Here is a 21,965-nt window from a genome sequence, read left to right as displayed (position 1 = left end):
TGGAATTTAAAACCTTATTGCAGGAGGGTGATATATAAGTGGAAAATCACCGAAGATCCTGAAGAGAGCGAGAATTTACTAACAGCTAAAAAAAACGGACAGCCGTATCACCCTATTACAGCAGTTGGCCAACTTCAGTATATATTCGCAATGCTACAGTTTGGGAATAAAAAGTCATTGGATCCAACGAACCTAGCAATCGCCTTGTCTCTCGATACAAGAACGCAGCAGGATGCCCAAGAATTTTCCAAGCTTCTTCTCTGTCACATTGAGAGGAAACTACAGCAAAATACTGTACTCACTGATACGTTACAGAGACTGAGCCAAGGCAAATACAGTTACGTAAATTGGTGCGTGTTGCGGAGTGAATAGTTATTTTTCAAGATGTATCTATTTGTAGGATATTTTGAAGGAAACACTTTAATTAGAGGTAATCAATTGTTTCATAGCTGTACAACATGCAGGACAGAATATTCCACGCCCACTACGTTTTACGAACTTGATTTACAATTGGCCGCGACTTTGAAAGAAGCATTGGAGACCTATCTAATGGAGGAAGAATTGACTGGTGCTAATAAGTACCTCTGCGCTACATGCAACGATAAAAAGGATGCTAGAAGATTTATCAGACTTGACGTACTTCCAGAGACCCTAAACATTCAATTGTTACGTTTCGTGTTTCATCGGTAAGTAACGAGTTACTGTGCCAAGTAGTACTGCTAGGCATAACGTATCGAGAACTGATTAGATGAGTGTTATATATTTTTCTATTCATTACAGAGATTCCGGCCAGAAGCGGAAATTAAGCTCGTACATTCAGTTTCCTGAGGACTTGGACATGTCCGAGTACTTGAAAAGTTCACCCCAAACACACTTCTACAATTTAGTTGCTGTCTTGAGCCACAAGGGCGCTTCGGCACATTCTGGTCATTACATAGCAAATATATGCAATTCAAACGGGGAATGGTATCAGTTCAGTGATGACAAGGTCGAAAAGATGCACAACAAACGCATCGAGGATGGTCTCAACGGTAGGATTATTGTTAAGGTTGAGTTGTAAATGATTCGCAGTAAAATTTCGATTACCTATTACGTGTATACAAGTTGTTTCACCTTCTAATCATATTTTGAAACTTTGTCATTCTTTCAATGTTATAGATGCTCCTAAAAATGTGAAACGATCGCGTGTGCCGAAAGGATTCTTATCGTCAAATACGGCCTACATGTTGGTGTATAAAAGAGTGAATGATACGACTAAATTAAATGTGTCAAAGAAAGGTAGACCGAAAAAGGTTGGTTCTGAAACGAGCAGCTTGCAGGAAACGGAGAATTTCAACCATACTAATCAACTGGAAACTCCAAATGATGAGAGGAAGGCAGATAGTGATTCAGACATGCCGAATTCCGAAGTTATCAAATCAGAAAGTATATCAGCGGAATTTTCAACAGAGAGTTTAACAGAGAAGCCTCAAGAACCTAATGCGAATAAGGAAGATGAACATTCAAACGAAACTGCTGACTGCGTCAAGGATCGTGAAACAGATATTTTGAAAAAGAGTGATGTCAACCAGTTGACAACAAATAATACGAATTCCACACAGATTTTGAAGAATTCAAAAATTGATTACAAAACACTAAACGGTGCTGCTCATAGAGCTATGAGCTGTGGTCAAAGAGATTTTTATGAAGAGGTAATGCAATCTTTAACGACAAAACAAGAAAATCGTTTCGCAATTACCGATCAAGACTTTATCAGATTGAGATTCAATTTTTCATTCAAATACGACAATTGTATTTTTATTTTCAGATGGAATTTGAGAGGTGGGAAGTAAGCGATACTGTACGAGAGTTAGTCAAGCAAGAAAACGTTAAACATGAATTAAGCTTACTGGCGATTCAACAGGAAAAGGTATCTAGCCAGCTGTGTGATATAATTTATGCGTGACTTTATCTTGATAAAAACTAGGAAGCCAAAGAAAAGAAACGTTTCGTTAAAATAACTGACTACTGGAAAGTTTAACGTTTGGCATAAAAATCATTCAAGAATTATTTACAAATTTTTTACCTTTCAGCAAAAGGACATAGAGGATCAAAACGACAAGAGACAACTAGTTATCGATTTTTTCAATATAATTTTAAAGAACGATGGATCTGGCGATTTCCAATGGATCCCTTCTGATTGGTTGTCGAAATGGCTTAACAGCTCGGCATCAACGTCAAATGGAATCATGCCAATAGATAATTCTGTCTTGCTTTGTCCGCATCATCGCTTGGATCCACTTCGCGTCAATCGTGCTAAATATGTACCGGCAATTGCGGCTGATATGTTGTACGCCAAATATCGTGGCGGTCCGCGTCTCGATGATAATTCGTTATGCGAAGTTTGTGTCAAACACCGATGTAAAATGTTGCGATTCAAAATGGCCCTAGAAAAGGATCAAAAAGAGGTGACAGAGCTAATGCGAAACTTCAAAGAACAGTAAGTCAGTACTTGAGTGTCCTCTCACATATTTTCTATCCGGAACAAACCATTACGTTCTTCAGATGTATCGAGCCTCGAATATTTTTTCGTTTCATGCAGGACAGAATCCAGCTACATCGTTGGTGCAGATTCATTGAGATCGTGGCGTCGGTTAGCAATGGAAAAATTTACCGAGGTAATGGAAAACGAAAAGGAGACCTCGGATAACAACGAAAATCAAGGAGATCGGGCAGGCAGCCCCAAAGAAAATGAAGAAAGTGAAGTAATATTAAGTTTCAATGAAGATTTGCTATGTGAGCACAATTCCTTGAAGACGCCAGATGCCAGCAGAAAACTGGTACCCATTGAAGTTTGGACAATACTTCAGAAGTATTTTCCTAACGCTCAACAATATCCCATCACTACATCTCCTTGCACGACTTGCGTGGTACGTAATTTACTATCTTATGTTCTGTACTATTTACCAAAAGGTTTTCATTTGTATGCGCACACACACATACATTTTGTTTGTTTTTTCTGGTCCAGCTTAATTACCACAGTCTTTTCAAATAGATCAGTAACCAATGAAGCGTTGTTTTAGTTATTTATTATAGTCAAACATGTTTAATATAGGAACGAATGGAAAATGCGCAAAAAGCAAAGGAGGACGACAAAATAAAAGCGAAAAATCAAAAAGATGAATTACCAGATTTCTACTATGCAAAAAACAGAAACGAGATTCTCAAGTGCGAAGATCCCGAAAAGATATATTATGCCGTTGAAAAAGGATTTGTTGACAGTTGGAGATCCTTCATTCGGTGAGTGATTTAAAATTATATCTATATAGCAAATAGGCTGTTTACACAATTTGCAAAAACCGGACTCTTGAAAATGTTAGGGAATTTGAATTATCTGAAAATTCAAATTGTCCCAAAACAAACTCAGAAAAATTAGGAAATTCGTCAGTGAAAAACTGTAACAATTTGGAGTAAAAGACATTCCTTGCTAACTGTCCGAGTTTTGTTTGTTCGTTCTTTCAGTTGAAATACCGAATGACAATAATAATTTAGAGATTTTTCTGTACCGTAAACAAAGAAGGGTTTGATATTCATTTCACTGCCGAACCACGTTTCACGTTTTCTAGTCCATAAATTTGAATCCAGCCTATAATTCTGTTAAAATATTTTGCAAAGTCCATGAGAATATCTGATTTAAGAAAGTTTCTAAAGATTAGAATTTTTAAGCATCCAAATATTGAGTGAACCCAAGAGAAAAGAAATTATACTCAACGAAATTGTTTTTGTATTTTGGTAATTTGCAAACTTCATGGTGATTCGATAGATAAACATGAAATATTTATCGATCAATTTTACATAAAGTGCATGAATATGTGGTAAAAAATAGCGATCCAGATATAAAACTTGTAAATTGTGGATGATTGACCAATAAAAGTAATAGTAATTTTTGTCGTTCGATTCGAACCAATATTTCTGTTAGAAGCCAGGCTTCTATATGAATTCTCAAATTCATAGTAGAAAATTCATTCCAAAATTTTCACGTTCGATTCGTTTGAAAAGTCGTTGCCTTAGTTACCGAGGACTCAGCAAAATCCGTTGGTAGTGGGGTAGGATTGCGCTTTTGATTACCATCAGTCGATAAAAACGCAGTTTTCCTTGTTTGTCGATGGTAAAGTATGTTGCCGATCATTGGCAAATTCACGTTGGATGACGATAGGTAACCCCCCTACGGATATCGTACAGTTGTCGGTGATTCTTTCACGCGTCCATAATTTTGTATGAATACATATTACATCATGTGGCCAAGTGGAGCCTACGTGCTTGAATAATTCACCAATCCCGACGTATATACATACATTCATCCATTATGCTCATTGCGCAATCAATGAATTGTCGAGCAACTGCGAGATCAGATATACCTACGTATAAATTTTACCGGCAAATGAAACATGGGGCTTCGTACACGTCTGCATGGATTTTCAAATACCCTAATGATTTTCTAATGCACAATGGCATCGATCAATTTTGACAGGCGTACTTTGCGGCTTAATTTGTATTATTACACTTTTTGCACTCTCGCTAATACGTGCAGCTAAGAGTGTATATCTAGACACAATATTCATTACTCCGTCGCTGATCGACATCAGTTTTGAAAATTTTCGCCATGGGATTTGAAAAGTATTGGTTTAAACTTAAACTTGCACTTTCATTTAGTGCACGGCCCAAACTATTCCTTGTACGTGTTGTACAGATTGTCGAATGTTCTCGAACCCGCGGGACGGTCACGCTGCATAATAAAACGAACGAACTGCTCGATGAAAATTGTCAAGGCGTAAAGGATGGAGAACTTGGTCCATTTCACTCGGCGTTATATACCTCGAGTGACCTAGGATCCTCGGGATCGAGGGGAGAGAGCCGGTGCTCCTCGTCGCACATTAACGAGCTTTTCCTAATTATAAGAAAAAACTGGCCCACACGATTAAGGGTAGCTCCGCGTGGGACGGTGTGGGGCGGTCAGAGCTAGGGAAAACTAATTGAAACCGGCTAACGACCTCCGAGCAAATGATACATCGCCCCAAGGAAAGATCTTTCTCCTCTTAATACCTTTCCATCTTACTCAGAGTCTTCGTCGCGGCTTATCTGTATTCTATCTCGTCCACGATCCACGCCAACTGATACCCGAGTGCATTCTCTTCTACGCATGTGATCGTAGTTTCACTTTCAAACGGATTGGATATTACAATTCTGTTTAATTGACTGAGAGAAAGTTTCATAATATCGAGAAATTAATCTAGCGGGTGACGTTCGATTGGTCAGAAAATGCATGATTGATATTATTAAAAACCGATCGTCTGCTTTGGCTATCGCTAATCGTACGATCCAGTTTCGTTTTCTCCAAACACATTTCCGCAGCATTGTTCTTGCAGATTTCAGGGAATCAATCAATCAGTCCTTGACTTTTCTTTCATTTGTTTTCACTATTACTATCGCTGTTTTTATTCATCTAGTTTTCTTATTATTGTTTTACGGGAATTAAGTAAGATAAATCCTACTGTTTTTCCCCGAACGATGATGAGGAATTTATATAGCCTCGGCGGATTTGAAGCGTGAAATCGCCGCGCTAAACGTCGTTAAATAAAGTAACACTGCAAAGTAACAACTGTCATAAATTTTTCATCACAGCCGTGTATGAAGCCTAATCGTTGAATAATAGGGTGCCATAAAAAATAAAATGACGAAAAAATTTTCAGTTCACGTATAAATATAGGCAAAATTATTAACGTTTTTCAACCGTATAAAATGGGTGTATTTTTTAACTCTGGTTTTACACACCTATTATACATAATCTCCATCTCTGTTCCCTTCCGCAAATTAATCAAAGACCTTTAGAAAGAGGAGCTTCAAGCCCGAAGACAATGGGGTTAGCAGAAAAATATTTTCGCCTTCCACGTGGCCGCGCGCGCAATTTCGCGATAACAAATATTATGTAGTACATAGGCGCCTACTCGAGACCCTCGTAAATTTTTTTAAGGGTTACGTATACCGACGTGTGGCAAGAGAGAGAAAGAGAGAGAGAGAGAGAGAGCGAGAGCTGCTGCAGTCTTCCCGGCTCTGGCAAGCCTGCAATTTTTCCCTTCGTGATTTTACAACGTTACATATCCATAATTTGTCCGCCGAACTGCTGCGAGTGGTGGGGGGGGGGGGGATATGTGGTACACGGAGGGATAACTTAATCGGGGAATCCGACGAAGGCATATGTGACACCGGACATGACGTTGGTATACGTATAACCGTATATAAGCCGCGTAAAGAGTTGATCCCCGGTTTGTCCAACTGTCACTGAGACGCGGAGCATAGCTCGCGGATTACCTAACACCGCCAATTTAAATATGTCAATCTCAGTTGTCACGCTAAATTTAGCTTGATGCCTGCTTGCGGACTCTAAGGATTCGGACACGCGTGGTGTGGCTTTGCATGGGAACTCGTGATATTCACCGCAGTCGTGGAAACCCACGGAATATACATCGAGAAGTCAGGAGGAATCGTAAATAGTCGTAAAAACTTATCTTTAGGAAGAACACCTTCGAAGTTCTTTTGCAAAATTATACCTTATGAGATTGTTTTTTCACTCTTTGTTCAAATTATGTACCTGAATCTGTTGCGTTTGGAATTTCTAAAATCTTTATTTCCACGCAGCTTTCAATCTAGCTGAAAACGAAATTACGACGGAAAGAAAACTTCTTATTTCTAAAATTTCGTATCATGAAATGACAGATCAGTCGATCGATCGATTGACTAGGAGTTTAAAACTGTCGTGGAAATCGTGTTGCTCAACCGCGAGTGGATCAGCCTGTCTTATAATTAATTATTAAATATTATAATCGAGAGTGAATGAACCGAGTACGGTCTCTTAGTAATCGCAGTAAATTTCCGTCGAATTTCCCACTTTAGCATAATAAATAATTAATGAAGTGTTTGCAATTCGCACGAATCCTTATGTTCCGAGTCCTGCTGCAAGGTGGCGAAAACAAATGGATTTTAGGATCGCAATTTGTCTGAGCGAGTTTTAAAGTCTTTGCCAATTCGTCAACGTCACTCTGACGGATTTTAGAAAGGATTAGACATTTGCATAGACGATCGCTCAGAACATCCCGCTGTAGACGTTCGGGTGTCCCGACCTTCTCGGAGAGATCCAGAGAATGCGCCTGATTGTGAGATGGAGAGAGGAAGATGTACAGGCGGACGCCAATCGTGTCTCTTTAAAGAAATTTGAAATGTTTTTAACAATAACTTGCCGGCATTCGAATGTCGCATAATTACGCCGGGAAACATTCGACGACTTTCATGACGCGCAGGCGAAAGACGGTCGAACGCAAAGCGCACTGCAAGTGATTAGCAATTTATTAGGGCGTAAGTGCCGCGGGCGTCACCCTACCGAAATCGGCCTCTTGCCTCGGTGAAAAGGGACGCTATCTCAAAATTATTAATCATATTGTAACGCGTCGGGGACCGGGCGACCGCTCTATAGACTTATCTGACACCTTAATCAATCCCAAGTTATTAATTACGACGCCCTTCGCTCTTCGCTCTTCGCTCTTCGCTCTTCGCCCTTCGCCTTTTGGCACGCGCACCTCTGCCGCGAACTTGCCATTGTCCGCCTGATACAATGCTGTGTCAACAAGGATGGGACTCGTATTTTCAACCGCGGGAAACCTGCCCCGCCAATTATTCATTCACTACGCTCTATACTCGAAATTAAGTCTTCTTCAATATTTCTGCCAAGAAAAGCTTTCTCAACAGCCCCGAAACGGGATCCATTAAGGGGTAAAACCACTGTAAAACTATAAAAATTTGATAATTTATTTTTTGACGGACGAAAAGGTAATAAGATAAAATAATATTTAACCCTTACGGTGCCCGCCAATTCACATTTTTATTAATAATTTTCTGAAATTTTTTTTCAACGATCTGAGACTCCCGATCCTCGGAATTCAAATTGTTCAGAAGCTATTTCCGTATTTAAACATGAAAAAAAAAAGACTCAGTCACCTGGAAATAAGTTTTAATATTGATAAAATGTCTTAATGAGATAGCACAGGTTAATAAAAAAATAAGTAAACCCATGCTACGCAACTACCATTGCGACTGGCATTCAAAGATCAAAACTGACCGCGTGCTCCTTTTGCGGCAACTGAACTGTTCTATAAGACTTGAAAATAGCTCGAATATTTTTTATTTATGTTTATTTGATAAAGTAAATCGATTTTGGATGGTTACGTTCACATCCGCACTCAAAAAATAATAGATACGAGAGATGGGTATCCGAGTACCCTGGGTGCGCACGTAAGGGTTAAGGAAGTTATTGGGCATATATTTAAGTGTAACATAAAAAATTGCTATCGACAAACATTCAAAATTGGCGACTGGAGCCATTCTCGTGAAACATGTTGAATATTATGCGGCACGCAGTGTAACCGGTGCAAATTTGAATCTGGACAAAAAAAACTACTAGGAGTTTCTTTAAAAGTGAAAGGTTACTCGGAGTAACCTTGTAACCTCCAGCGTTTATCCCCCAAGCGTTTCTTGTACCACGAATCTGTATAAAGATCAGCACTGTACTGCAGGATTGATTTCATTGACCCTTATTTGACAGTGCAATATTTTTCTAAATAAGAATTTTCACCATGAACAGAAACTTTCTTTTTCCATTTCGTCAATCTTCTGTGGGGTCGTTTCATCGCAACTATTCGAAGAAAGATATACAAAAAAGTGTCGCATCGATCGCACAAAATATTTGAATTCTGTAAGCAGCCTGCACCGAGAAAAATTTCTAGTTGTGGTTACTGTACAGTCCTTAACTATTATAATTTTTTACCATGCTCGAAAAATATAATTCTACGTACATATATGTGAAAATAAGATTGGTAGCTATGACCAGAAAATCTAGTACGTCTTGCTATATTTTCTTGTAGCTATTGCGATGATTGGACGTTGGTGTAACAATAAATTGATTTTGAGGCGTTACTGAATTCGGAAAAAGGGGTAAACTACAAAAAAAAAACAGACTTACTCTTGCAATAATTCAAAAATATACAGTAGTGAAAACTACGATTACACGAAATGATTGCTTGTAAGGCATTTCCTTGTTATTTGAACCCCGTATTTCACTAAGTATAATTTTCTATGACAACTATAACAAACGAAATTCTTCTCAGCGTATTCCTGCAGCAGCCCGCAATATAAGTTTGACTATATTGAAAATCCCACGTCAGACGCGCGTACCTAGCATTGTTCCTTAACTCGGTTGCGATTAATATTGTCCAACTGTAAAAAAATCGATGGAGTCGCGAATAATTTGCGCTCATTTGGCAAGATCGTGTCGTCGTCGTCTGCGTAGTCGTCGATGTTTTTCAGGGCTGAACGGGGGCGGCTAGACCAGAAGTACGATAAATCATTCCTCGAACCCGGTCGCGGGGAAAGTCCCCGTGCATCGACTCGCGAAATCCAACTACCCTTAAATAAGTTGATTCATTGCGCTGGGGGAGGGCAGAGCAGTTGTTGATATTTTGCTAATTCCTGGGAGATCGGGACTCCTTTGCCGTTCCCTCTTTCTTCTCTCTTTTTCATCTCTTGCGTCTCTTTCCTCTTCTCTTGGTCCCTGCCCAAAACCGTGAAGAAAAAACTACAGTCTGTATTCGTAAGAAATATAAGTAAATTAACTCATACGATTTGTAAGACCAACTTCAACCTGTATTTGAGGAAATTTCCTCTTCCCTATAAAAAGTATAAACATAAAAAAACTAGTCTCCGTTAAAATCTGTCGATGAAAAAATTTCCAAAAGTACGATTGAAGAAATCGAGAACGACAGGTGGATTGAAAAATTTATTCGTGGCGTGCAAAAAATTACAACTTTCTGCAAAAAAAGAACACAGTTAATCTGGTTTCGAAAATTAAAATCCTCGTAAATATTGGAGAACAAAAAGAAAACTACCTTCAACAAGTTTGCCGGAAATTTAGCGAAACATTCCAATTTCAAAGGATTCCGGGGCATCGACCGAGCGAATGGGTAAACGTCGAATACCGAAATTATTTTTAGTGATCGAAAGACTTTCATCAATTAAAAACGGAGAATCGTCGTTAACTACATAATCCTGTACAGTGTTGTACGCAAGTGTGACCAGTGGTAGAAATCAAAGCTGAGGATTGAACATGATTTATAGGTGTACGCGAAGGCGTATATATATATATACGTATATATGTGTGTGTGTGTGTGTATATATTATATATATATATATATATGTACAGATAGCGAAGTATAAAGGCGGCATAGAAAGGTATATCGTACGAATTCTTCTCCGAGATTCCGGCCATCCGCGTGTCTCGCTCTGCAGAGGGCGGCCAGTGTCTCGGGGGCGGCCATATATCATCCACCCCCGGTTCGCGGGAGGGGTGGAGGGTGGGTGTCGGGCGGCGGACTGGGTGGTGGCAAAAAATCTTGCGCGGCAAAAACTATCATCAGTGCTTCGCGGGGCGAGCTCGCCGCGCCGCGGCAGAATTTGCGAAAGGGAGGAAGCTGCTCGAAGAATTCTGAACTGAAATCCTGCTGGAATTTCGTGATTCGACCAGGATTCGCGGACGAGCGAATCTTCCGCCACGCTTTATAACGTTTACGTACAACCGTATAAGGCTAGACTTGCGGGTCAACTTTCAAATGAGATGATGAGAATGTTATTCGGGAGAGATTCTTCTCGAATTGCGTGGTAGCAGGTATTATGATCAGTTAAGGGGCGCTTAAAGTTGGGCAAAAACGCGTTTTGTTTTTTTGAATATGATAGGAAAAATTCAAAAATTCAAAAAATTCCGAACGGCACATTCTTCCGAAATACTTGTTTGGTTGTGTGTAGAAATATTGAGATCAGTACATAAATACTTGTGAGAAAAGCCATGATTTTGAAAAAATTCATCTTCTTTCACAAGTTTTAAGATCCGTATCTAAATATTTGTCACCATTGCGAAGGATTTTCAGCAATCGCTAGATTCGGATTTTCGATGCAATTTTTTTTCGCCAAGTATTTACAGGCGTGGAACTCCCCTGTTCGATGGAAAAGAAATTTCTTCCGATTACGTAGTTATGCAGGAGTTTTTAGCAACGAAGTCTACATTCGCAAATTGCCTGTAAAATGAAAACTCAATGCGAAAAAATGCACCGAAGCGAATTAGCGATAAATCGATTCACGGAAGTGTGTAATAACACGGGAAGAATCTGAAATGAGGTAAAAGAAAATTTTCAACCATTTTACACTCATAAATACTTCAGCAGTAAACTCTTTTGATAATATTTTACTCGGAGACTAAAAAGTGGCTCACCTACCACCGTAATTTAAAGGGTCTCGGTAATCTCATCGCTCTCATTGTTGAACAATTACGGTAACGATCGAAGATACTTATCTCGAGTAACCATATCGCCCTCAGCCACGAAAGGCGCTATAGTCAGTGTATATATATATACTATACCATTGAATCCATCTTGAACGAGATGCGAGAAATAGGGTTGCGTGGTTCATTGACGTTTTAAATATCGAGTCTCATTGCGACAGGACAAACCCCCCTTGGCTGAAAATAATTAAGCCCGCTTCAACTATGCGCGATATTTTATATATCACCTGTGCGATCGTTGCTGTGATATTTTCACGCCTGCATGGAATCGGAGGGACTTGAGACGAGTGATAAAATTGGTATAATTTTACGATTCATTTTAATTCACTGAAATTATAGGTCTACACACACACACACACACACACACACACGTCCAGCTGTATCAACCTGCTACTTCCGTCGACACTTTAGCATGCAGGATATGATTATTTAGCGGATAATTTATCTGCGAAGTTAATTCACTCCTGATTCTATATTCATTACCTTCGCATCGCATAAAAAAAGGAATAAAACTGTCGACATTCAGGCACATATTACGTAACATATACAGGTTCTTGTCGAAGGTGTTTGCGGAGCGTCCCAGAATCAAAAACCAACAGTCTTCAACTTGGAATGTTACGTTGGCAGCGTCGTTTTGCGTCAAAATAACAATTGACGTGAACATCGATATAAAATGGGTTTTAGAACGCCTTTTTTATCGTTGGTCTAAAAAGTTTAGCTTATCCGTAAAGCAATTATTGCTATCTAACTCTAAATCCGTATATTTTTCCTATTCGCCAAAGTTGATTCAGTTTCCCGGTTCCATCGTATAAATTCAATTTAAATATATACGCTCTCCGTCATAACCGGTTCGATAATCTTTCACTGTTACGCCGTATACGTACGTATATCGATGTACAAGAATATAGGTATACTACGTCTAACCACAACTCAAAACGGTTAGTCAAATTTCTTGGATAGTTTGTTGCAACGTCGTCTAACAACGGAGTCTCAACTGACAACGCGCGTGTGTGTTGCGTGACCAGCGTGACCTCAACAGCTGCAAATATCCATTTCACGTCTTCACATCTGTATCCCGATAATATCCATATTATAAGCAGATATGCATGTATATGTGTATGTACTAGTTTTCACTCACCCTCCCAATTACACTATCGACCGTAAAATAAGTAAAGTTATGACATGCGTAGGTAGCAAAGAAGACTGTAGCGGCGGGAAAGAAAAACGTGGAATAGAACTAGTACTGGAATAGATGTGTGTCTGTGTGTGTGTGTGTGTGTTATACGTAACGATGAAAATAAATGAAACACGTCGCGTGGTCTGCCATCATGCAGCGGCAAGCGGCATGTTTAAATGTAGGTACTTGTATTCATCATCTTCTCCGATCGGACCTCGTGGTCGGGAACTCCGTATCTCTATTACATTCATCCGGAGTAATATAGGTATACCAGCTACGAGGAGGATCAGCAGGAAGGCGGGTACAAGTGAAGACATTCCTATCCGCGGTATTATACACACAAAATCACGGCGCACACGAGATCCTGAGCTGAGTTAGCGCCGAAGGTGTGCCGCGTCCGTGTGCCTCCGCGGCAAAGCGGAGAGTCAGCCACCTCTGGCATGGCGTGGCCGTAATATCCATGCATCTGGATGATTGTCAAGTCGGAATAAGACGAGGCAAACTCCTCGAGACGAGATCGCCCGGAAGAGGGGGCTGATGCCGAGATGCTGGCCATCCGACTCTTGTATGTGCCTCCGATCTACACCCGAGGGTCCGGCTCTCTGACGGCGAAGCATTCGACCGTACAGCGACGGTCATTACGCGAGAGGGAAGCAGCTACGTGTATAGCCGTGAAATAAAACGATATGGAAAAAACAAAAAACAGAAAAAAAAAATCCGGGTGAGAGAGGTGCAAAGGTGGAGAAAAATAAAAAGTCCGGGCATTGCCAGAAAAGGAAGGAAAAATTGGAGAATAGTTGTTACTCGGCCGAAAGATGAAAAAAAAAAAAAAAACGAAAAAAAATATCAGGCGCGTTGTACAAACCACGGCATCGCACGGGACGCGGGAAATAAGAGAACTTTTCCATGGTTAACAATAAACGGTAAGAGCGAGATGCGCTGTCGGCTGTGCAAAGGCCTGGTATCGGAGATGAACGATCGTCGCGAGGATCGGGAGCGTATCGTACCTTATACCTACTCGGGGATCATGCGGCGGGTGTCAGGGAAATAGAGGGGAGACGTGAATGAACGACGGTTAATCGTATTCCCGGAATAGGCTTGCCGCGCGCCGTTTGTCGCTGCGGGTTGGTACTTTTATGACCGCGGTGCCATTCCTTGAGGAGGTTGGCAGGCGCAAGGTGCCTTCCTCCCCCTTCCCCATCCTCTTCCTCAGCTTCTTCTTCTTCTTCGTCCTCTTCTTGCGACACTTAACTGCTCGCCGCGTCCGCGGTAATTATTCTCCGTTGATGCTTCCTACTCGCGCATCTCGAATCGGCTGCCTATTGTCACCTGCGGCTCACTTCGTCGCGCATTCCGCAATCGTGGGCTGGGCTCACGGTGCAAGTATAAGGCGCAGCTTTTACAACGAAACCGCCGATCACGATGCCCACGGGATGATATGATTTGTCCACGCGGCAAAAAAGACGCCAGAAACGCGGCTTGACCGTCGAATTGACTCGCTTCTGGTGAAGCGGTAATTGCTGAACGCGACGAGGAGTCGACTAATTAAGGATACCTATTAACGGTGATATTAAGCTGCCTTCGAAGCCGGGTTCGGCGAGCTCATCGCTGTTTCCTCTGGAAAGGTATGTGTCTGTCTATTCGCACGAGAATCGGGATGAATGGATACGGAACATACGTTCGCTCGCTTGCGTCTAACGTGAAATCGACACATACCGCGTTCGTATCGGAGCGGTACAAGCGCTTAACGCGGAATGATGCCGCGGACGTGTGTACGAGCGAATGCAAAGAGTGCAGTTTGAGTTCGTCCGTCGTACATGCGTATAACGCAAGACGCTGACGAAAAAGACGAGAGCCAACTGCACTCGGAGAGTGGCCGGTGTTGCAGCGGCTTCTCCCGATCGGTGCACTTGTCCGCGAACGGAAGCTGGAGCCAGACCAGGGCGTGCTAGAACAACGAAAGCTAATTATGCCCTCGGATAAAAACGAAATCGGAGCAAAAACCATCGATAATCGACATCCTGTCGGTCGATACTTTTTCAACCGAGCTTTATAAACACCGTCGCTCAGCGGCGTTACATCTCGACACCGAACGGGCCTCGCGCCCCGCGAACCGATCGTTGGCTACCTGTTGTCCTCGACGATTCGAAAATTACCTCGTGTACTTTTGCGGCGACAGTTCTTTAAACAAATAGCCGTTGTAAAAACGACGTAACGTAATCGCGTATCGACTCGACTATTAGAGGCGATTCAACCGTGACGTTTGCGTATTAGGGTAAGGGCAGGAGGACGGGGGTCGAAGCAACGGTATCTTCACAAAATTTCACTTGTTAATATTTCATTAATATTACGCAAATGACAATCTCAATTATTTAGTTTTTCAATATTCAGCAGCTATTACGACCGTAACACTGTTATACGTATCACTTCCATTGTGAGATTCAAACAAGTGCCCAAGAATGCGGATTTTATAGTTCCAAATCTAATTTCAAACTTTGGAATCGACGAGGACACCCACGAGATGATATAAGATCGATTCGGTGTACCTGGTTTTTTTAAATTCTTTTTATCGAACGTTTTTTCTTCGTTTAAACATATATGGGTAGATCCATTACTTTTCGACCGCAGCCTGCGGGCTTGGGTCAGCGATTCGGCTGCTGATTTTTTTCAAGAAAGTAGGTTATAAAAAAAGACGATTCTTCAAATTTGAGCTTAATATAAGAAAATCTGGTGGCTATAGAAATTTTTGAAATTTTTAATAATTCAATTTTTTAGTTATTTTCATGATTTTTTCATGCGAGCTCTATGAGACTTAAAGACTCGAATGAAACGGCGTTTCCCTCTTCTGACCTTGTATTTTTAAGAAAAAAATAGTTTTCTACTCTAAAGCAAAATCCAGTTTAATTGGGACCCTTTTCATGAACTACTATTTTAGCAAAATTTCGCATAAATTTGAAACGCTGCCAAGTCAAGAATTTTCCAAGCAGACGGCCAATCGACGGCTCAAATTTTTCGTCTAGGTATACTTTATCACTACCTACACGAATTATTATTAATTACCACGTTCCTTTTTATATACGGCCTCGCAAAACCAACTGATTTCTGAAAAATCGCCGTTTTCAGACAGCTGTAACTTTTTTCTATCAACTCGAAATCGCTTGAAATTTTCAGGGAATATACTTCATTTTATCCCCAAACAACGCTGAAAATTTCCAGCTAGGACCGAAGTTGTTAACGAGCTGTGAATTTTCAAAATGTTCAAGTTTCCCACATAATATTTCATATTTCATGGCATATACTATAATATACATACTATTGAACGAGGCAATTTTGGTCGCACTCGTTTTTTCCATTCGGTAGAACGAGTAGCCTCGAATCCTGTGATCCTCTCAATTACACTCGTTTAACTGATAATTGGATGTAATATCGTTTTTCATCGGTACAGTTAACTTCGACGATCATCCAAATCATCGTAATTAAAACCTGCGTTATACTGTTGGCTCGCCCGATCGAATTTTCGGCAAATCGGCAAGTGAACCCGACTCGGTATAGCCTAGCGAATCGCATATCTATATCGTATGTGTCAGGCTAACGTTCCTCGTCTATAGACCTTGAGCTGGTCATCATCCGCCTCGGGTTCTTCACACTGCAGGCCTCGAGGCAAACTCGTCAGCGATGCGCCTCTCGGTTTTTCTCCATTTTTCGAAACCGATCTCGGCCGATCTATACGGATGAAACGCAGGAGCCACGCGGTGCGGCCGGCATGACCACTGACCACTGACTACAACCTCCTCGCCGCTACTGAGATACGCGTGAAAAACATGTCTCTCGCTATGCTTCGGCGCACGTCTGCCGGCCTGTGTATCCCTGTTGTTGGGTACCTGCTACATGATTCGAGTGACGCAATGTTGCCTCCGAGCGCCCAACTATCCGTTCCTCTCTAACTACACCCAGGTATTACGCCTTTCCTCGCTGCCCGTATTTTCATCATCCGTGGGTCCGTGGTAACTCTTTGCCGAACGAGCCCCGGTAGTTGAGGCTTGTTTACGGACGTTGAGGATAATTCAGCGCAAATTTGCATCGAGCATCAAGCGGACCCCGAAGAACGTTCGAACCATCTGTCTGCAATTGCGTGGTCAGAGAAACTCGTAATTAAAATTGATGAGTTACAACGACTGGCCGCGGTCAGCTTAGCGATCAGCGACGTTCGCTCGTCTGTAAAATAGTAATCTCGAGTATAAGTTGAAAAGTTGAAAAAGTATCGAAAGGAAAAAAAGCGAGTATTAGACAGCTCGGATATAGTTGTTCGCCCGGCTTTTACGAGTCTACTTACCTACCTATGCCCACTTATATCGGTATAACTGGTGATATTTTCTCTGCGGCGATATAATCCCGAGGAGTGGTGAACGATTGAAACCAATCGAAGGAGGAGTCGGACGTTTCCTGTCGTACACGCGACGAGCGGTAGCAGTGTTGGATATATAGCACGGTTGGTATCGTCGAGGCCGAGGCTGCTATGAGCTTACAGAGTATCTTGGGGGGGGGGGGGGCAAAAAATGGTAGTGATCCAGTCATTGCGGTTGAGATCTTATTATTTGAAGCTGGGCCATAATATCCTGTTCTATGCACGAACGGCGACGGTGACAGCCCTTAACTAACCGCGACGAGTCGCGCGCGTACATAGGCTTCGGTTATTGGATATGAAGAAATGAAAATAAAAACCAAAACTCCGGAGCGCAACAACGGTCTAATAAGCTCGATACTCGCTCCGAGACTCATCTGACCGGTTCAAACGCACTCGAAAATATCGAAAAACCATTACCCGACTCTTACACGCCGTACGAAGGTATGTATACAACGTTATGCCCGAAACTGTAAACTTCGCTCTTATGCACCGGCAAAATTAGTACAACTTTCATGTTTATTTGCACTTTTTCGTTTCCTGACTAAAATCCGATTCATCGTTTCGCAGAAGTTTTCTCACGATTCTGTTTCGGTCGTAGGCCTGTAATATCAGAGTGGATGAAAGAATTTGCTTGCTCGGTAAAACCAAAAATGTGTTTTGTTAACGACCGCAATATCTGTTCACTGTATATGAGTTTTTGCTCGAATTACGAGCCAGCTGTCGTTTGCATACGTTGGTGAAAAGTTCTTCGGAATTTTCAAAACTGACAGATGAATCTTCGTCTTTCTTAGACGGCAGTGGTTCATTTCACACTCTGAAATTTACTCTTTCGCAATGAATTACCAATCCCAATCAAATCTTTCATACATTCTGACAAGTAACTTTCGTGCATTGCGTCGAATGGTTCGTGGTTTTGATACCGAATCTTATATGCGTTTAACCAGGGTGGCAACAGACTGCGAATAGTTAGGTAATCTCGTTTCGTCTATCAGGAAAAGTGAGGGAATTATGATGGACCGTAGGAAAAAACGTAAGTTTTCTATAAATTGTTTTCAAACTGCAGCTATGCTTCGTAAATTCAGTTAAGCTAAATTTCGGAAATGTTATTGTTCAATTTCTAATTATTTATGCGAAATGAAACAATAATACGTGTATTTCGGATGCAAATTTATGCATATTCACGGTGCACAACTTCTGGAGCTTTTGGTCATAAAATCAGTCCGACATTCTAAGTTTCTTGGCAAAAAAATTAAGGAATTTTATTTGAAGAAAGATGTTACCACCCTGTTAACTTTTGGAAAACCCTTCGGACCATTGGCATTACCCGCCTTAAAATTTATATAAAAATATTCTCTCTCGGAGTCACATACTTCGCACTCTCCGGAGCTAATATATTTCTCCCTGATCTTTTTTTCGCGGCTCGATATTAGCAGGAACAAACCGCCCTACAAACGACACGATTATTTGACCGTAGGGGTTCGCCGATGTTTCTCCCTCCGCTCCAGCCGTCTCTCTTCGCCGCTCCCTTTCTCTCTCGCTCTCGGCCTCGGCCCTCTAGGCCGTGCAGAAATAAATCTTATGTTTTCGCGTATAAGCGACCTTTTAATATCACCACCGCTGATTTACGAGGCCGGGATATACACGAGCCATGCATCTATGCGCGCCGACTGCCCTCTTCAGCGCTTTCCTGACCGGGACCGGGATCCCTATACACACCAACGCCGTGCCGTCGCTGCCCTCTTGACTATATTCGTCTTATACCGAGGACAGAATTACTCCCCCGGTGTTATATCATTCTGCACCTCCTAAGCGCGTCTTCACCTCTGATTTACCGATCCTTATTCTCCCCCTTGAATCGCGCGTGTCTTTCATCCGATTTGCCTACAAAGTCATCGGCTTGCAATTAGTATTGCATACGACGTTCGAACGAGATCGGTACTTATTTATCCCCGAACAACGCAGTCTTTTATACGGTATAACGGACTTTCTTCTTGCGAAACTCAATTCCCTGTGACACTGATTTTCATTTTCATACGAGGACAAGGTTTCGCCTGACAAGCCTAAGAACTTTCAAGACTTTTTCTTGTTTATTGTAATTATAGTCTGAAAAAAGCATCTATCCTCCTCTTATTCTTCACTCACGGTTTAACCTTGAAAAAAAATATCTGTCGTGCAACGTATGATTTGAAATTTGATATTTTTCAGCACTCGCCTTAGGATAACTTTATTAATACTTGTACCGGCGGTTTGGATTGACTCACGGATGCTTAATTGTTCATCGTTACGAAAATGCGTAACCTTAGAGAGTTCCAGGAATTTACAGGCTGATTTTAAACACTTTTACGTTACGAAACTGACATATGAAACATCGTGTCCAATGCTCATTTCCCATGAAAAACGACACAGAAATGAGCATATTCTTACATATACACCTGCCTCCAACATAAACTTGTCAAAAGTCGTAATCGCCTGGGATAATGCAGTGTGCGGCGTCGACGCAGAGCCGTATCCTTGCGCGAAGGACTAGCTAAGGACCAGGATGAGGACGGGGTCGGAGGGAGGGTAAAACCTTCCTCGAGGCTTCAGCCTCCGGCTGGTCGACCGCCCTGATCCCTCCCTCCCCGGGGAAGGGGGAGGAGAAGGAGGAAAAGGAGGAGGAGGAGGAGGAGGGAGCCAGGGATTGGGGCTGTGCATCATTTTTCACGCACCGCGGGGGTGGACGTTTTTGCTACCCCTGCCGCTGAGTATCCAGATAATGTCCTTAAAGACAGATATCTCTTACAACTACGCATTTACCCGGCGACGCACGGCTAATAGGCCGAATCCGTTTCGACTCCTTTTCCTTGTCTCCCGGGGAACACGCCAACCGCAAGATATACCTGTAGGACCGTTATATGTCGCGACCTTGCCGGGGAAAATTGAGAGCGAGAGAGAGAGAGGAGAGAAGAAGGGGGACGAGGTCTCGTCCGTGCGGCTCCGCACCTCCGCAAAATCCTTCGTTATCCAACGTCGAATTATTGTATTATCCCTGTTTACGTATGTACCAACCTTTTACGCAAATTCATTGTGGGACACACGATTCGATCTCGCTTTGCACGAACGAGCCTTCGTACCTTGACGTGACGACGGCAACGGTCGGTAAACGTACGTGCATCGCCGCTATTCGTGAAATCGGTACAAACCCTGACGTGTTTTACGTTCAGCTTTGCGTCACACGTGCCTACTTTCTCTAAAAACAGTCGCGGTTACACTTTGTAACGAAATTCATATGCGTGCGGGAACTGCAAGATCTATTCACGCGTGTAGTTTCAACCCTAATACGCCCCATGAGCTTTTTAACGTTACCCGACGTACCGCGGGTTTCACGCGTTGACGAGATAATTTGTAGATATCTTCAAACTGAAGCGAACACTGTGAAAAATTTGACGTTCAAATTAACCGACGTGGAATACTGTAGAACAATTTTTGGGATCAATCTGGAAATTTAGTTCACGCAAACTGATTGCCTGTAGAAATCCGTACCGAAAGTTTTCTCGGCAATCCGCAAATCGTGAAGGAATCAATACCTGTACTTGAAGACGGGCATCTATGCAGTGACTTTATACCCAGCTTCACATATCATCGGAAGTGCGAATATTTGACTGTATGGGTAGTGAATTTGAAGGGTAGTAGCATCATTGGAGTATCCCTTTCGCTCAGATGTGAATATATATATATATATATATATATATACATTAGGGTGTTTCAGACAAAAATAATTTAAGACTTCACCGGCGCACCCCCTAAAAAGCTTGTTTAGGTCGAAAGAAGGATTCTGTGAAAAGATGAACGTTCGATGTTATGTTGAAGATGGCGCTCATTTGATTTTTCAATTTTTTTACAATTTTTTTTTTTTTTTGAATTTGAATTTGAATTTAAAAAAAACACATTGAAACACTTCAATTATTATTTCTTTCCTGACATTTATTTTCAACTCAAAGACCACGATCCATAACACAACGATATATCATTCGGGAATCATTGTCCTAAATTAAAAGTTCGTATTAAATTATAACTATTTTATGAGATTGAATTAATAATGGAAATGTCGTCAGATACAGTTCTGCATCATGTATTAGAGACTCGATACTACAGGTATGGATTTTCTTCGTGACGTAAGTTGATATTACGATTGACGTAAGCAGTAAAAAACAAAATTATTCGCGATACTGCATAAATTCAAACGTACAAAAGCGAGAAATCAACCGAGCGCGATCTTCCACATAACGTAGAACGTTTATCTTTCGACAGAACCTTTCTTTCGACCTGAACAAACTTTTTAGGGTGTGCTATGGTGGGAAGACGCAAATTATTGTTTTCTGTAACACCCTTCTGGAAATCACACCTCAATTAATCGTACCCACCTACCATAACTTCTTTATTGCGCGAAGTGGAAAACTCGGCGAGGGTGGATTAGGGCGCGATTGACACGCGTAGGTGCGTACCTACAACTGGCGAAGAGTCGACATGTTTGTCGTCGGAGGTTCTCCCGGCCGTCGGCGGAAACGATGCCCAGCGTTGTCGAGGCAGATAGGTATTAATTATACGAGGCTTGTTCAAACACGCGAACAGCCGGGGACGGAGCCCGTCCGCAACCCCTTATTACAGACAACCTCCCCTTCCGCCACCCTGCCGCCCTTTACGTTTTTTCGATGCTTTGTTCAACTTTTGTCGCGAAATTTTTCCGCTCGTAACGGAATTATACCCCAGAGATATCCCCGGCGGTAGGCTCCAGTATGCGTAAACATTGTTCTCCACCTGACAACGGCCCGATCCTACTCGTACTCCAGTAATTACTCGTACGAGGGACGGAAGATGTTTCATGGTATCTCATAAGGGAGCTGCGACTTGACAACCGGGAATGGATGAATATTTATCAGATATCCGCATTTCTCATCCTCTGCGGAACGACTGCTTTCACGGTTTAT

At 41.8% G+C, this 21,965-nt stretch overlaps 1 protein-coding gene across 2 annotated transcripts in view; it reads left to right on the top strand.

Moving 5' to 3' along the window:
- LOC124307660 (ubiquitin carboxyl-terminal hydrolase 48-like) overlaps positions 1–21,965 on the top strand; it is a 59,748-nt gene that overhangs the window by 1,170 nt on the left and 36,613 nt on the right. For both annotated transcript variants that reach the window (XM_046769589.1, XM_046769588.1), the window contains exons 4-11: positions 24–350; positions 450–686; positions 781–1,031; positions 1,159–1,691; positions 1,808–1,909; positions 2,073–2,479; positions 2,582–2,909; positions 3,095–3,279. In XM_046769589.1, coding sequence (XP_046625545.1) covers positions 24–350; positions 450–686; positions 781–1,031; positions 1,159–1,691; positions 1,808–1,909; positions 2,073–2,479; positions 2,582–2,909; positions 3,095–3,279 — 2,370 coding nt within the window. The remainder of the gene's footprint in view (positions 1–23; positions 351–449; positions 687–780; positions 1,032–1,158; positions 1,692–1,807; positions 1,910–2,072; positions 2,480–2,581; positions 2,910–3,094; positions 3,280–21,965) is intronic.

Source organism: Neodiprion virginianus, chromosome 6 (assembly GCF_021901495.1).
Source record: "Neodiprion virginianus isolate iyNeoVirg1 chromosome 6, iyNeoVirg1.1, whole genome shotgun sequence".
In the NCBI taxonomy this organism is placed as follows: Eukaryota; Metazoa; Arthropoda; class Insecta; order Hymenoptera; family Diprionidae; genus Neodiprion; species Neodiprion virginianus.
Note: the sequence above shows the minus strand (reverse complement) of the source record. Positions and strands in the feature narration are given on the sequence as shown.